Source organism: Xenopus laevis, chromosome 1L (genome assembly GCF_017654675.1).
Source record: "Xenopus laevis strain J_2021 chromosome 1L, Xenopus_laevis_v10.1, whole genome shotgun sequence".
Lineage (NCBI taxonomy): Eukaryota > Metazoa > Chordata > Amphibia > Anura > Pipidae > Xenopus > Xenopus laevis.
In genome coordinates, this window is record NC_054371.1 from 96775602 (window position 1) to 96792777 (window position 17176).

The following is a 17176-nucleotide window of genomic DNA, read 5'->3' on the forward strand; positions in this document are numbered from 1 at the left end:
TGCACACTTTGGCAGTGCTATATAAATAAAATGTTTCATATGTCTTGCAGCTTGAAATGTTTTATTATATCCATTGCTATTATTTGTTGTCACTCCTCTGTATCTCTGATCTAAACTTGGTATAAGGTCAAGATTTCATATAAGTGAAAGTGATGTTATCTATGGAAATTGTGTGTGTTATGACATTTGTCAAAGATTGTTATGGATGTATCAATATAATTTCTTAAAACTGGGAATAGCCTGGTTCACCACTGCAAGTCACAAATCTGTGCACTAGCTCTAACATGCCATGAAAATGCATTTACAGTATACTTAGCCTAACCCATCACTTACATGTCACCAGTTACTTGAAATAGCTCTGTAAAAGACAGACCACCTCCCCAAAATTGTTTCCTGCTTGGATTTTATTACTCACTGTAATGCTTTCAGGATACACATTATCACTGTATGAGCCATCATCAAAGTTGATCTCATAGAATATTTGAGTGGCCGATCCAATCACTTGACATCGGTAGTACAGACCATTTCGATTCCGACTAATAACAGACTGGCCAATACTCACTTCCCGAGAGAATGAATACTATAATGATATAAACAAACTTTAGAACTGGTATTTTATAGTTAAGAAAATCAACAACAGAAAATGATGCACTTAGAAGAGACAAGACAAATAAAGGACCCTATGACATAAGGGATGAATCTTAATTGCTATTATGCAAACTAGACAGTGTTTGTAACAGAATGGGGTGTAGTTTATTTTGGGTGACCTTTTTTTAAATAGGGCCCTATTCTACTTTTTTGTTATGGTCCACCACCCCTGGGGGCCTGAGCGGGCAGAAGGCTAGTAAAATTTTACTCAACCTTAGGCCTAGTGTAACCTATGAAAAACCAATGGGACAAACTCAGGAATAGAACTGTTCTTAAGGTAAAAGTGGTCAAAAAAGTTGCGTACAAAGAGGTGGAGTTTTACACAGATATTTCTAAACTAACTATTTATAATAGATATATATATATATATATATATATATATATATATATATATATATATATATATATATATATATATACTACAGCATAATTTTACATCTTTATAAATAAGTCCAGCATCCTGCACAGAGAAAAAGTTTGGTGTGCAGGGACTGCCACCTTCTAAAAGGATATTTCTAATAAAACATCTGGGGTGAGAGCCACAGGTGAGCAGGTGGGGGTAAAAATTAGGGATGCACCGAATCGAGGATTCGGTTCAGGATTTTGCTTTTTTCAGCAGGATTCGGCTGAATCCTTCTGCCTGGCCGAATCCTAATTTGCAAATGCATATGCAAGGGACGGGAGGGAAATCGTGTGACTTTTTTTTTTTCCGTAAATTATTTTTATTAATTTTGTAAAGTAAATCCAGGGGTACAGAAGAGAAAAAGTGTGGATGGGGGGGGGGGGGCAGTAGAAAGCAGTACATACCATCATTACATTGTATTAGTCTTAAACCACTAATATCAGCATAAAAATCCACAGCAAATAGTTTGAATTAATGATAAATGTAGACACAGCAAATCTATATAAGAGGTATATGAGTGGATATTCGTGTCAAAAGGGAAGGGACTAGGGATGCCTAGTCTAGGAGAAGGGTATCGTGTCACAAAACAAGGTAAGAAAGTAAAAAATGTTTCCCCTTTCCACCCCTAATTTGCGTATGCAAATTAGGATTTGGTTCGGTATTTCAGCCGAATCTTTCGCAAAGGATTTGGGGGTTCCGCCAAATCCAAAATAGCGGATTCGGTGCATCCCTAGTAAAAATGCCATGTGATTAGCTAATAAAAAGGCGCTGAAGAGAACACTGAAACCCCAAAGCCATTAGTGCAGTGAACAGAGAAACAGATAAAAATAGGAAAAGGAAAGTAGCAAAATGCAAGGAACATTAGACAGGAGTGGTTCAGGTCTCACACTATGGTTGCTTGCCCTGTGTTTGAAGCAAGTGATTGATACAATGTATGGCCAGTCATCGGGCTCCATGGTGATACCAGCTGTATATGCACAAGTGACATGGAAAGAAGTGGAACATCGATCAACCGAGCACTGAACACAGGCTCCACCCTCCTTCCGGATTTTCCGCCGACAGTATATACACTTCTGAAATATGTTAGGATACATTATTACCAACAAAGGAAATTTATTGACAGATTCTGGTGGGTTAGAGTTTACTTGTAACCTCTAACCAACCAGAATCTATCAATAACTCAAGCTAGAATGGTACCTCTTTTTTCCCCCCTTGGTTCTTACCAGTTTGCATCTTTGTTCAGGAATAGTACTGACATCAACAGGTTGGCGCTCAACTGGATTTTTGAAGCGAGCCTCAGGGACCACAACAGCACACACAACATGAACCCATCTACAAGTCATAAAGTGCAATAGGAAATGTTTTAGAAAAAAAGAAATCAGTAGTAGAAAAAAAATACAAAACAAAATCAATGACACAGACACTACATAAATTCCTAACATACAAGAGGGAGTTAGAGACAGTTACAGGGTTATGTCATAAAAGATGCAAAGGTTTGTCCAGATCCATTAACCATAGCAACCAGTCAGATATTTTCACCTGCTGACTGTTAAAAGCTACCAGCTAGCTGTTTTGAGTTACTACACCATCAGCAAGCTTTACACTTTTTACTACATTTCCCTTCCATATTACATTACAGCAAAAAATGCAGGTAGAGTCTCACAAGAACACAAACCTAAACGTGTTCCTGCAAAAGTAAGACGTTATTATGTGCACATATTTATATTTTGAGATAGTCAAGAGAGTTAGAGTGCAGATGCAGATAGAATGAATGAGATTTAGAGCTTAATGACAACAAAAGGGTGTGTGTGTATGCGATTAATAATTAAATAACATAAATTAGGCAGCCATATAGCACAAGAGAGCAGAAAGGGTTGTTCACATTTAAATTAACTTTTAGTATGATAAACAGAGTGATAATTTGCAACTGGTTTTCATTTATTATTATTAGTGGTTACCTCAAATTTGAACCACCCCTTTAAAGCAGAGGGCATGAGGGACAGACATTTGAGAGCGCCACTTAGTATTGAGCGAATTAAAACACAATTAGCAAGAGGAGTATAGCCAGAGTATTAAAATCAGCGCCAAGTTATTAGTCATGTATCAGTGTGGCAGACCAAGGGACAGATTTCTAACAAGAGTACCAAATAGGCAACTAACTCTATCTGGCTGACTGCCATGTATCTATCTGCCAGATTAAAAATTCAGGTGAGCTGAATCAGTTTGAATCAGTAGTGCAAACCTCTCTATGCATGGCCCTGTGTAGATAGTAGACCAAGGAGCAGTGGCAAAATACCATAGTCATAACTGTTCCAACCATAATTCTGATCCTTTACTTATGCAATTTATAAGTATCTCTTTTAGAAAACAAAACACTGGAAAGGAGGCAAAATGATCTCTTGTGAGGAGGCCAATATATAAAATGATAAGTAGGATAATGACACAACAGGAGATTAAATCGCCAGTGACAGCGCCGGATTTCACTTCTGGGCGCCCCTAGGCTGCGCGGTCCGACCAGGCGGCCGCGCGGTCCTAGCGCCCGCCTTCCCAGCGCGCCGGCGAAAAAACGCCGGCACAGCTGGTGCAGTTGAACGGCGGCTGGGCGGCATGCGCCCCTATTTCTTTGCCACCCTAGGCCCGGGCCTATGCGGCCTTGCCGCAAATCCGGGCCTGGCCAGTGATAAATACATGCTTTTGCGGGCGACTGATCTTCTGTAAAAGCTTTCCCACTGAAAATAAAGTGAATCGCTGGTGGTAAAACCCAAGTGTCACGTCAGTCTCCCAAAATCGATGGAAGTTGCCTTAAGAGGATCCGTATGGATACACATTATTGCTGTTGGAAAAGCTTTTACAGTAGATTAGTCACCTGCAGAAACAAGAGATTTATTGCTGGCATTAATCTCCTGGTGTGCCATTGCCCTAATATATTGTGACTATTACAAGACAATTGTATTGTCAGTTTCTAAACCTTTGCGTTACAATCTCTGTCGACCACTGCCCTAAACTTCAAAATTAAATATCCTTTCTCTGAAAATGATAAAGGGTGGGAATTGAAACAGTTAATGAGTTCCTACTGAACACCCAAGTTAGAACACTTGGTGACAGTGCAGCAACAGTCCCTTTCCCAATTTGACTATTACAAATACTTACAAATTAGACACTACTTGACTTCTCTTAGTGAAGTTCCCTATACCTGGTTTGACATGGCTGGAAGCCATGCACGTGCAAGACTCTTATTCAGTGGGTACAATATTATTCTAACAAGCTTACGAAAGGCAAAAATGCAAACACATGGAGCTCTTGGACTGGGAGGAGGTGTTAAAGGGAGTCTGTAAAGCAACTAGGTATTGCAACCACCAGGAACAATATTCCAAACTTTTTCTGAAATTGTACCTTTCAGCTTAGAGATGGGTGGGCAATAAGGAAATACAACTAACTACAACTCCCAGCTGGAGGCCACGTTGCATATTCATTCATTCTTTTGTATTATAGCGTTAGATGTTCTGCAAGATGATACTACTTTAGTTATCATGTTAACCTTTTGTGAAATAATTCAGCAACACTTTATAATTTATTCAAGACATATTTTATTTCATTCATTTGTTGCAGAGTAAGTGCACCTCAGCATAATTAAACATTTACTTATATGGGCCTATATTAGTGGCATAGATCTTTAATACTATTCTATATTTTGCCATTTTCTCAGTCCCACTTTGTTTATACACCTTGCTGCTGTTTTTAGTAGTATGCTTTTATCAATATTATTAAAAGTTAAGTTTTAGGGGGGCGCTCGTGAGCAGCCAACCAAGATGGCCGCATCTTGATAGAGCTGAGTTCCTCTGCACTATAATCCCTGCAAAGCACCTTATACTGGGGACCTTCTGACACCCATGGGGCCCACAGACCCTGGAAAAGAGAAAAAAAGGGCCCAGACACAGAGTCACGCCGCACCACGCGGAGCGTAGCGTCGTATCTTACTAGGCCACAAGCCTCCTCTCCGCCCCTGATGGCGTCGCAAGAAGACTCTTGGCTGGGTTTAGACTCCCAACCTGCCGGCTCCTCCACCCAGGAAAGCACTCTGGGAGAAGAACTCCCATTCAAAGCAATGCTGCAACAAGAACTAGCCACGACGGCGGCCACAATAACAGCCAACATCTCCAAGCAAATACATGAACTCGTCAGAGGACGGATGTCTTAGAACAGAAGGTTGATGACATAACCAGGACATCGATGCATGTGCATAGATGCACATGAGCAGGACATCGCCGAGCTACACAAGCAGTTGCAAGAGGCCATGGACAAAATTGAGGAATCTGATAACCGCTCCAGGCGCAATAACCTTCATATTCAGGGCCTACCGGAAACCATCACCGACATACAGGCCGCAGCCCAGGCTATTCTCTCCAAACTAACTCCTAACTTAGCACCTGAACGCCTGGAATGCGACCGAATACACCGTGCCCTAAGACCACAACGCAAGGGGGATCCCCCGCGGGACATTATCCTGCGCTTGCATTACCATCAAACGCAAGTCGCCATCCTGAAAGCTTCGCGGCAATCTGACAGGCTAGATTACCAAGTGCACAAATTCCAGATTTACATGGACCTGGCTCAGGCAACCCTACAAAAATGCAAGGTATTTGCTCCTATAACTAAAGTGCTTCAAGAAAACTGAATCAGAAAATGCTGGCTCTTTCTGGTCAATGACCGCAAACACCAAATCCATTCGCTACAGGCGGGCAGAGAGCTCCTTATCTGCCTAGGCCTGATGGAAAAGACACCTGCATCACCCCACAAGCCATCCCAAACCTCTCCATGACGCAGCGCTTCACCCATTTGGAACAAGGTCGGGGCCTCTCCTCGGAAAAGATTTTAAGTCTCCCCAACCAAACGTGATTTTTTAGCAGGTTGGCTACGCTTTCTCTCAACACAACCACCGTGTTTTGGTTCATTGAAATCCGGATGACCCAAATAAGGTAACATGCCTACATTCTCCTTTTTATGAGCGGTTGACCAAGAATATCCACCCTCCGGAACTAAAAACATATTGTTTTCCCCTTATGGAAGCGCCATGGGCAACTTTAAGCACATTCCCTGTCGAAACAGCTTTCACCCTAACTCAACCCCTTTAGGGGTTGGCGCAGAGGGAGTTATTCAAATGACCCCCACAAGTCAGTCACCTCGACTTCCCCCCAGCATTGGGGTGGGGGCCAAATGGACACTGACTGTTAATTCAAGTTTAGTTCCAAGTATTTTCAGTTTTTCTCTCTATTTTTACTTTTTTTTCTTGATTTTTAAAACAGCTCTGATATGCCTTGTTTTTGGTGTTTTATATACTCTTATTTCCCATTGTACATTATGTATTATATTTTATTGCCATTGTAATAAGGATGGGTAACTTAGCTGTCGTGTATGTCTCCAAAATGAATCGGAAAATAATATCTCATAGGTTTTATCTCAGGGTTTGAATTGCCCCTTAAAAAGGAAAAAGGCTTTCTCCTATTATACTTCTGTTCATCCAGATATAATTTACCTTCAAGAAACCCACTTTTCCCCAAATTTTTGCATAAGAAATTCTAGGCGCCGGTAACTAGGGGCGCCGCGCTCCTGCTGTTTTATTGGCGTATGCGCGCTGGCGCAATGACGTCAGCGCGCAACAGCGCGAAAATTCAAATATTTAAAGGGACATCTTGCTAATTTTCATTGCCCGTTATAGCTTGTTCCTGGTGCCTTTAGCTGTTGCTATTCTGATTCTGTATTTAATTCTGACTACCTGTTGTGACCCCTGCCTGTTCCTGACGATTCTGACCTCTGTATCCTGATCCATTGCCTGAATTTCGACTACCTCTTCTGCCGTATCCCTCAGATTGATCTACTGGTTTTACCCTTGCCTGCCTGACCTCGCTTTGAACGCTACCTGCCCAGACCCGGCCTGAATTGTTTACGCTGACTTTCTGCCTGCCTCGACCCGGCCTGATCTGACTACTCTATTGCCTAACACCTTGTACTACGACCTTCTGCCCAAAGACTTTGCTCTACAGTCGTGCCCCTCTGCCTATCCAGAACCCCTCTTCTTGCACCTCTCGTCCAGGTGGCATCCAAGTAAGCCGAGGACTCCTCCCGAGGCCCAAAGGAGGTCACACTACTGGTGAAGCATGAGCCGAGACCAGGGTGCCTGGTGTCTGTTCTGGTGTTTGGTGCCGACCGTTACTGGAGGTTCCCCAATCTAGGCTGGCCCAGTTTTTCCAAAATATAGAGCTCCCCACGATCCTTGACACCCAAAAAGCCTCTAAAAAAAGATATCACTGAAGAGGAAGTTAAATTAGCAATTCAACATTTTCAACCCTCGAAATCCCCCGGCCCAGACAGTTTCTCTACTCTCTACTACAAAAAAATTGCACATATCTTAACCCCCAACCTAACCTTAAATGTTTAACCAACTTTTATCAGGAGACTCTTTCCCCCAACAGACTCTTACAGCCAATATCACCCCAATTCCTAAGCCAAACTTGGACCTTACAGATTGTAAGAACTACTGCCCCATTTCAATCCTCAACATTGATATTAAAATCTTGGCCAAAGTCCTAGCCGAACGCTTAAATTTGATCTTCCAATCAGTGATCCACAGGAACCTGGTGGGCTTTGTTAAAGGAAGGCAAGCGTCTGACATAATCCGCAGATTATCCATACTGTCGACCCAAACCCAGAAATCTAAGATTCCTTCCATGCTCCTAAAATTAAACATACGCAAAGCCTTCGATTTGGTTGAATGGCCCTACATCTACCATACCTTACTCAAATGGGGCTTTGGCCAAAACTTTATTACTTGGATTAGAGCTTTATATTATAAACCCATGGCGAGAGTCACTATTGGGATTTACTCATCCACAACCTTTCCCATAGAACGGGGCACACAGCAAGGTTGCCCCTTATACCCCTTACTATTCGATCTGATCCTGGAACGACTAGCCATTGCAATTAGAGGCAACACTGACATACAGGGTCTAAGAGTTGGGACCCAGGAGCACTCCTTATACCTGTTTGCAGACAATGTTACTATGGTCATCACGTGTCCCCTATCCTCTCTACCACACCTGTTTCAAACCCTAAAAAAATTCGGTTCTACTGTATCTCTGTGCTGGTGACTAATCCTGAGAAAACAGAAGCACTCCGTATTAACCTACCCCCGAGATGATCAAACAACTATCCATAAACTTTGATATCCACTGGTGTAAATCATACATTACTATTTTGGGAGTCAGGTTTACTGTGTCATACCATCAACTGTATAAGACCAACTATCCTTATATGTCTAAGAAATTACACAAAATGTTAGAAGAGTGGGGCAAATACCACATATTGTGGATAGGCCGAATAACAGCTGTGAAAATGTCTCTCCTCCCGAAACTGTTATACTTATTCAGAGTACTCCCTGTAGATATCTCTAGGTAGGACCTTAAACTATTTGAGAAACACATCACCTCGTTCATTTGGAACGCTAAACCCCCAACAGTGAACAGGAAAACGCTAGAAAGGATACTCCAGGAATGTGGATTGGGCCTCCCTAATCTGAGAAAATATTACTTAGTTTCCCAGCTCGCTCAAATCACCTCTTAGTATAACATCATTGTAAAGCCTGTTCTATAAAACTGGAAATACTGCATACATAATTTTATATACACCATTAATGAGACTTAGGATGTAAATTTAATGGCTGTTCTTTGCCCCTTTCGGTTTCACCACCTCCCCCTTTTTTTATTTATTTTTTTTTTTTTTCCTCTATAGGATTTTATTTTCTGTGCTCCCAGGATACCTAATGCTATACTTTAACTGCATGTACGATGTTTAGGTTAAGTTTAAATAGCCAACAAGAATGTACCTAACCACCCTTCTGTTACGATCCGTTTGCATTATACAGGGAACTGTCCGTACAACTAACAGATAACCTTTACCGAGTACCCAATATCGTTAATTATCGGTTACTTACATTGGGGCATATTTCTTTGCTAATACGGAGTAACCAAATGCAAAACAATAACTCAAGTATGGTTAAATTGTGTAACTGTTTACTAGTTTTGTAACACTGTATAACTATCATCAATGCAATTCCTTAAAGAATGTCATGTTATGTGAAAGTTTTTTCTTTCTGTGAAAATTTTCATAAATAAAAACATTTAAAAAAAAAAAAAAAAAAAGAGTTGTGTTATGCTTCATTATCTGAGGAACCCTGTCTGGCTTATCAAAGACAATTTAACAGAGTTCTTTTTGTGTTGTCTTAGTTCCAGTAGACGTGATCTATTTGGATTTTGCTAAATTGTTTGACACAGCGGACTGCTTTCTAAACTAAGGTCTGGTTGGCTAAGTGGCAGATGAGATTCAATGTTGATAAATGAAAGGTCATGCACCTCGCATGTTAAAATATGCAAGCCACTTCTACCCTTAAAAGACAAGGAAAGTCAAAAAATTATATTTTAGAAATGAATAAAGAACATTGTGTACATGCAGTACCTGGATTCTTTGCCACAGAGTTTGGATGGTGTCTTTTTTCAACATAACTTTGTTACTATGAATCTTTTATCATGCAACCATATATTCTTTGCTTTTAAAACACTTGTGGTTAGAAAGTACAAGTCACTCTGATCTCCTGACCTATAACAAGTTCTTAGAGAAACAGAAATCAATATAACATCAGAAGAGTTGCTAGATGTTAACGTAAAACAAAAAACCCACATTGCAACACTATGGATGGCATGAAAACGACACAACTAATCAACTTCATCACAAAATGCTTTCCTGTCTGAATACTCGTTTAAACGGAATCCTGTTCTGGGAAAACATGTTTCTTTCAAAACTCATCAGTTAATAGTGCTACTCCAGTAGACTTCTTTACAAAGCCCTTTCTTTGTAAAGGTCATTATAGTAAGACCTCACAACCTCCAGGATACCCTCCCTAGAAACCTCTAATTTACCCTACTCTTTTAAATGTCTCCTTAAGGTTCTGGTAAGGGTCTGGGGAATTTGAGTTCCCGTAGTCCCTCTCCAGAATTTGGGACTTAAGCCGGTTGTACTGACACTGCATCAACAAGTACTTAAGCCGGTTAACTTTTTCTTCCCCCTCCCCGTCCGAAATACAGATCTCAAGTTTCCTTTTTAGAGACCAGTTCTCTTTCTCTTTAGCCCTCCCTTTTTTAAAAGAGGCAGTTCGGAAAGTATCCTTAGCTGATTCCCACCAATCTGAAACAACTCAAAGAGACTTCATTCTGAAAAAGATTCTTAAAAGCCATTCTCACACTCTCCTCTAGCAGCTCCTTCGTCAACCTCCAAAGCCCTTTGCCAAAACCTATCCTACCTAACAGATCATAATGAAAAAATAAAGCTAAATGGTCTGAGAATTCAACCCCTATTTCCTTAAAATTAGAAAAACTTTCCTTCTTTTTGATAAAAACCATATCAATTCTGCTGCTGCGCTCCCCACATCTATATGTGTGTGTTTTCCTTTTCTCCCATTTACAATGGCTAAGTTCTGCAGCTCAGCATCTTCTATAAGAGCCTTAAAGAACAAGCTCTCATATTTATTCAGCCTCCCAGTTCTGTCCTCAGCACTTAAGACCTGGTTAAAATCCCCAGCAAAAATGATTGGGACAGAAGTGTATAGAAACTGCTTGACATCAGTCAATAAAGCCCTCCTCTCAGAAATAGACTGAGGCCCAAAGATGTTAATTAGCCGTAGGAGTTTCCCTTCATGCTGAATATCAAGCATCATACACCTGCCCACCTGTATGTCCACCACCTTCTTCACCACAAAGTGCTTACTGCCCTTAAACAGAATGGCTACTCCCCCCACTGGTTCACAGGCTATGGGCCAAAAGGAAAGCCCCTCCCTCCAATCTCTTTGCTTCACTGATCTCCTGTAGGGATGAAGGTCTGGTCTCCTGTAGGAAAATAACGTCTGCCTCTGTATTTCTCAGATATTCAAAGGCAACAAAGTGGGTCCTCCTGTTCTTAATGCTACAGGTGTAATAAAAGCTACTCACCCTGGTAGTCTAGTGGGGGCACGGCAGGGACGCTGCAGCCCCCTCGGCGGGGATGCCCACCACGATGTCTGTATTTAAAGGCGCATGCACGCTGGCGTTGTGACGTCAGAGCGGAATGGCGCGAAATCAAATGTTTAAAAGGGACATCTATGTGTAAAATCCTTGCCCATTATAGGATTTGTTCCTGGTGCTGTTAGCTTTGCTATTCTGATCTTGATTCTGACTACCTGTTGTGACCCCAGCCTGTTCCTGACGATTCCGACCTCTGTATCTCAATCCATTGTCTGAATTTCGACTATCTCTTCTGCTACATCCATTTGATCTCCTGGTTTTGACCCTTGCCTGCCTGACCACGCTTTGAACTCTGCCAGCCCAGACCTGGCCTGATTTGTTCACGCTCACTTTCTGCCTGCCTCGACCCGGCCCAGAGACTTTGCTTACAGTTGTGCCCCTTCGCTTGTTTAGAACGAAGGTTTTCACAATTTGACCCGTCGACTGGATACTTCTGTTCAGTCGCAAGCTCCAGTAGTCACCCCTCCTGTGGGTTCTCCTGCTTTGATGGGTAACGTGCTTAAAACCCATGAACCCAAGATTGTGTTCCCTGAGAAATTCAATGGGGACAGAACCCAATTTTTTGTATTTAAAGAGACGTGTAAACTTTACCTCAGTTTTTTCCCTCAATCTTTTGCCACTGGCGTAGAAAAAGTGAGGTTTGTGATGACCCTGTTACAGGGTGATCCCCAAATTTGGGCCCTAAGTTTACCTCCCACTGACCCTGCCCGCTTTTTCTTAGAAACTTTTTTTAAGTCCATGGCGATTCTCTACGATGACCTGGATCATGCTTCCTCTGCCGATTCCGCGATTAGCAAGTTGTGCCATGGAAAGCGGGATGCGGAGGTGTATTGCACTGAGTTCCACAGGTGGGCAGTAGAAACTGAGTGTAACGACATGGCTCTTCATAGCCAGTTCTGGATAGGGCTCTCAGACTCTGTCAAAGACAGCCTAGTAAATTACCCTCTATCTACTAACCTGGATGATCTCATGTCTCTTGCCATCCAAGTAGATAGACAGACAGAGGTAGAGAAGAGGTGAGAGGGGAACTTCTTTTCATTCAGGGGTTACCAAAGTTAAGTCTTTCCTTCCCAATGTGATTACTAATGTCAAACCTCCTAATCCCTCTGTGCCTTTGCCTCAGGAAGAACCTATGCAACTGGGCATATCCCATCTAACTCCTGAGGAAAAGGTCCGTAGGCGCAATTTGGCTCTTTGCATTTACTGTGGGGAAAAGGGTCATTTTCTAAATATATGTCCTAAGAGGCCGGGAAACTTCCAAGCCTAAATGGAGAAGGGGAGCTCCATTTGGGTGCAGAAGTTTCCTCTCCCCATTCTTCCTCTAGGATTATGATACCGATTAAATTAACCTGGCCTACGGGCTCTACACAAGGGGGGTTGTGGGAGCACCCGCATTGCTAAGTAAAAATATATAGAAGTATAAGGGAAGTGCTACTGGCATATCCAAATGGGTCAGTGCACATTCCCTGGGCCCCTGTCTAAGTAATTCAGTAGATATGCAAATGCATGCGTTAACAAAGACAGGGGTTTTTAGTTGCAAAGTTATGATCATAAAGTTGAAAAGCCACCATACCACGTCAAGGTAAACCCCATATGGCGGTCCCTAACTTGTTTACCTACCAGTCATAGTATTGAGGATCCTGTGTCTCTCTGCATAATAGCATTATTAAAGTAAAAAGTAAAAGTCTGCCTACGGGCTCTGTCAAGGTCTCCGGTTTTGTGGATTCTGGGGCGGAGGGGAATTTTCTGGATGCTGCCTTCTATGAGAATTTTAGCGGTGGACAAAAAAACCTTAGGTTCAGGCCTGGTAACCAAGAAAACTGTAGTTTTATCCATGTTTTCCAATAACTTGTATTATGAGGAACTAGCCTTTTTCATTATTGAGGGTGCTTCTCCTCCTCTAATTCTAGGTTTCCCTGGCTTCAAGCACATAACCCACATGTAGATTGGGTAAAGGGGGGAGATTCTCCAATGGGTTTCTAAATGTAAGGTTTCTTGCCTTCCTCCGGTGGTGCTAGTCTCTTCCCTTGAGGGGTTACCTGCGGCTTATGCAAGCTTTTCTGATGTTTTCTCCAAGAAGGCCGCAGAGACCTTACCCCCACATAGACAGTATGACTATCCAATCAACCTTATTCCTGGGTCTACTCCCCCTCGTGGTCGAACTTACCCTCTCTCTTTGCCTGAAGCTCAAGCAATGAGAGAATATATCCAGGAAAACCTACAAAGAGGTTTCATTAGACCCTCTAGTTCCCCTGCTGGGGCAGGTTTCTTTTTTGTTGGGAAAAAAGATGATCTTCGTCCCTGTATAGACTACAGAGGTCTAAATAAGATCACCATAAAAAAACTTTACCCCCTTCCTCTGATTTCTGAACTATTTGATCAGGTTAAAAATGCCAAAATCTATTCCAAGCTTGATCTTAGAGGTGCTTATAACCTCATCGATATCAAGGAAGGAGATGAGTGGAAAACGGCTTTTAACACCAGGGACGGCCACTACGAATACCTGGTAATGCCATTTGGTCTTTATAACGCCCTGCAGTGTTCCAGGAGTTTGTCAATGACATCTTCCGGGACCTGCTGGGGTTATTCATAGTGGTCTATCTAGACGATATTCTAATCTTTTCTTCTAATCTGTGTGATCACCGTAAACATGTTCAGGAAGTATTACTCAGGCTAAGGGAAAACAACCTTTATGCTAATCTTGAAAAGTGCATTTTTGAGGTTTCGTCTGACCAATTTTTGGGGTTTAATACCTCTGGTAAGGGTCTGGAAATCGATCCTGGGAAGGTTAAAGCGGTACTAGACTGGGCCCAGCCTCTTTCTTTACGGGCGACCCAAAGGTTCTTAGGGTTCGCCAACTATTATCGCCAATTTATTAAAAACTTCTCTCTGATTGTAGCCCCTATCACAGATTTAACAAAGAAAGGTGCAGATCCGGGTATGTGGCCTCCCGATGCGATTCAGGCCTTTGCAACCCTTAAAAAAGAATTTGTGTCTGCCCCCATTCTTCGTCATCCTGACACCTTGCTTCCATTCATTGTGGAGGTCGATGCCTCTGAAGTTGGGGCTGGGACAGTCCTTTCTCAAAGGCATCAAACAACCAACAAAGTACATCCCTGTGCTTTGTTCTCTAAAAATGTTTCGCCTGCTGAGGCTAATTATGACATTGGGAATAGAGAATTGTTGGCTGTTAAATGGGCCTTTGAGGAGTGGTGTCATCTGTTGGAGGGGGCTAAGCATGTGATAACGGTCTTTACCGACCACAAAAATTTGCTACATATTGAATCTGCTAGACGACTGAATCCTAGGCAGGCTAGATGGGCTTTGTTTTTCACCCGAATTAATTTTTCTCTTACTTTCAGACCTGGTACTAAAAATACAAAATGGTAAACACACTGGCACACAAGGAACTTTATGCAGGGTTACCCCTTGCGTTTATTAAGTGCGGACGTGCAACGTTTCGGGTTGGAAACGTTGCACGTCCGCACTTAATAAACGCAAGGGGTAACCCTGCATAAAGTTCCTTGTGTGCCAGTGTGTTTACCATTTTGATGTCACATTGGAGGTCGCCGGACTCCTAGCACTGAGCACCAGGAGTTCTCGTTATCCAATCTCCAGGAGTGTGCTCTGCTTCACTCTTTGTCGCTTCACTAAAAATACAAAGGCAGATGTACTCTCTAGAAGTTTTGAGTCCAATCCATCTGAAACTAGTGAGTGCATTCCCATTATTCCCGGTAAATTTGTTAATTGTGGCAGCCCTGGGATCTGACCTTGCCACACTCTTATCCTCTGTTCAGTCATTTGCTCCTGTAAAGACTCCCTCGGGTAGATTATGTTCCTGAAGATTTGAGGGAACAGGTTTTGGGTGAGGCCCATAATTCCAAGATGGCCGGACATCCTGGCATCACTAAAACTATGTCCCTCTTGTCTCGAAATGTTTGGTGGCCTTCCTTTAAGCAGGATGTCAGGAGATTAGTTAATTCTTGTCCTATCTGTCAACGCTCTAAGTCCTCTAAGAATTTGTCGCAGGGATTGTTGAGGCCATTACCTATTCCTGATAGACCCTGGTCCCATCTTTCAATGGATTTTATTGTCGATCTCCCTCCTTTTCATGGAAAAACTGTAATTTGGGTGGTAATGGATAGGTTTAGTAAAATGAGGCACTTCATTTCCCTCCCACACCTCCCTTCTGCTAAAACCTTGGTCGAGTTATTCATTTCCAATATTTTTAAGTTACATGGTTTTCCGATCAATATTGTTTCACACAGAGGGGTACAATTTGTTTCAAAATTTTGGCGAGCATTCTACTCTTTGGTTGGGATTGAATTATCATTTTCTACCGCATATCACCCTCAAATGGTCAAACTGAAATGGTTAATCAATCCCTTGAGCAATTTTTAAAGTGCTATGTGTCTGACAATCAGTCTTCTTGGGCTGAATTAATACCATGTGCAGAATTTGCTTATAATAATGCAACTCATTCTTCCACTGGTGAATCTCCATTCTTTATTGTTAATGGTTTACATCCCAAAGCATTTTCCTTTTCTGGTTCTGTACCCTCTGTCAACTCTTCTGTCAAACAGTTTGCAAAAATCTGGTCTGGGGTGCACGACTCTTTCTGCAGTTACAGCCGCTCAGAAAAAGGCAGCTGATAGGTCTCGTAGAGCGGCACCCAAATATCAGGTAGGAGACTCTGTATGGTTGTCTACAAGAAACATTAAGTTGAAAGTCCCTTCTCTCAAGTTGGGGCCCAGGTTTATCGGTCCATATCCCATCATTGAAATAATCAACCCTTTGTCTGTTTGTCTCAAACTACCTGACACATTCAAAATCTCTAACTCTTTTCATGTTTCTCTTTTAAAACCAGCTACACAAGTCCGTCAATTATTTGTTCCACCCCCAGTGTTGGTTGAAGGTCAGTCTGAGTTTGAAGTCCAAGAGCTTCTCGATACTCGCCTAGTGCAAGGTAAACTTCAGTATCTGGTTAAATGGAAGGGCTACGGCCCTGAGGAGAACTCTTGGATTCCTGTTAGTGACATCAGGGCTCACCGTCTCAGGAAACAGTTCCACCTAAAGTTTCCTGGGAAACCTGGGGTTCCAGTGCCCCCCCCTTAGAGGGGGGGTAATGTAATAAAAGCTACTCCCCCTGGTAGTCTATTGTGGAGCCGGCAGGGACGCCTGCCGCCCCCTCAGCGGGGACGCCCGCCACAATGTCTTCCTCCTCAGTGATACTTTCCTAAGGTGTGTGCGCCTCGCGTCTCCTGTATTTAAAGGCGCATGCGTGCTGGCGTTGTGACGTCAGCACGCAATGGCGCGAAATTCAAATGTTTAAAAGGGACATCTTTGTGTAAAATCCTTGCCCGTTATAGGATTTGTTCCTGGTGTTGTTAGCTTTGCTATGCTGATCTTGATTCTGACTACCTGTTGTGACCCCTGCCTGTTCCTGTTGATTCTGACCTCTGTATCCTGATCCATTGCCTGAATTCTGACTATCTCTTCTGCTACATTACACAAATGAGGAACCAGTAAGTGAAGGTTTCCTTCTTAATAGTCCCAATTCTAGTAATACAACTAATGATGCATGGTTCACACATGAGGAAATTCAAAAGAGACTAGAACATGTTAAGATTAACAAAGGTCCGGGGCCAGATGGTATTCATCCCAGTGTACTTAGCGAGCTTAGCTCTGTGATTGGCAAACCTCTTTACTTAATTTTTCAGGATTTATTGAGATCTGGCATAGTGCCGAGAGTGCTAATGTGGTGCCTCTATTCAAAAAAGTATCCTGTTCTCTGCCTCAAAACTATAGGCCAGTTAGTCTGACGTCAGTGGTAGGAAAGCTTTTCGAAAGGTTAATAAAGGATAAGATACTGGACTTTATAGCAAATCATACTATGAGTTTGTTCCAGCATGGTTTTATGCGTAATAGATCTTGCCAGACTAACTTAATTTCTTTTAATGAGAAGGGACCTCAATTCTGGGATGGCAGTGGATGTGATTTACTTAGACTTTGCTAAAGC

General features: G+C 42.3%; 1 protein-coding gene across 7 annotated transcripts in view; it reads right to left on the bottom strand.

Annotated features, from left to right (window-relative positions):
- LOC108711800 (lysine-specific demethylase 4B) overlaps positions 1-17176 on the bottom strand; it is a 451885-nt gene that overhangs the window by 75658 nt on the left and 359051 nt on the right. For 6 of the 7 annotated variants that reach the window (XM_041591519.1, XM_041591530.1, XM_041591523.1 and 3 more), the window contains 3 exons: positions 2275-2383; positions 1939-2124; positions 416-580 (listed from right to left, as the gene is read on the bottom strand). In XM_041591519.1, the coding sequence (XP_041447453.1) occupies positions 416-580; positions 1939-2124; positions 2275-2383 (460 nt within the window). The remainder of the gene's footprint in view (positions 1-415; positions 581-1938; positions 2125-2274; positions 2384-17176) is intronic. The other variant, XM_041591528.1, reaches the window with a different exon arrangement.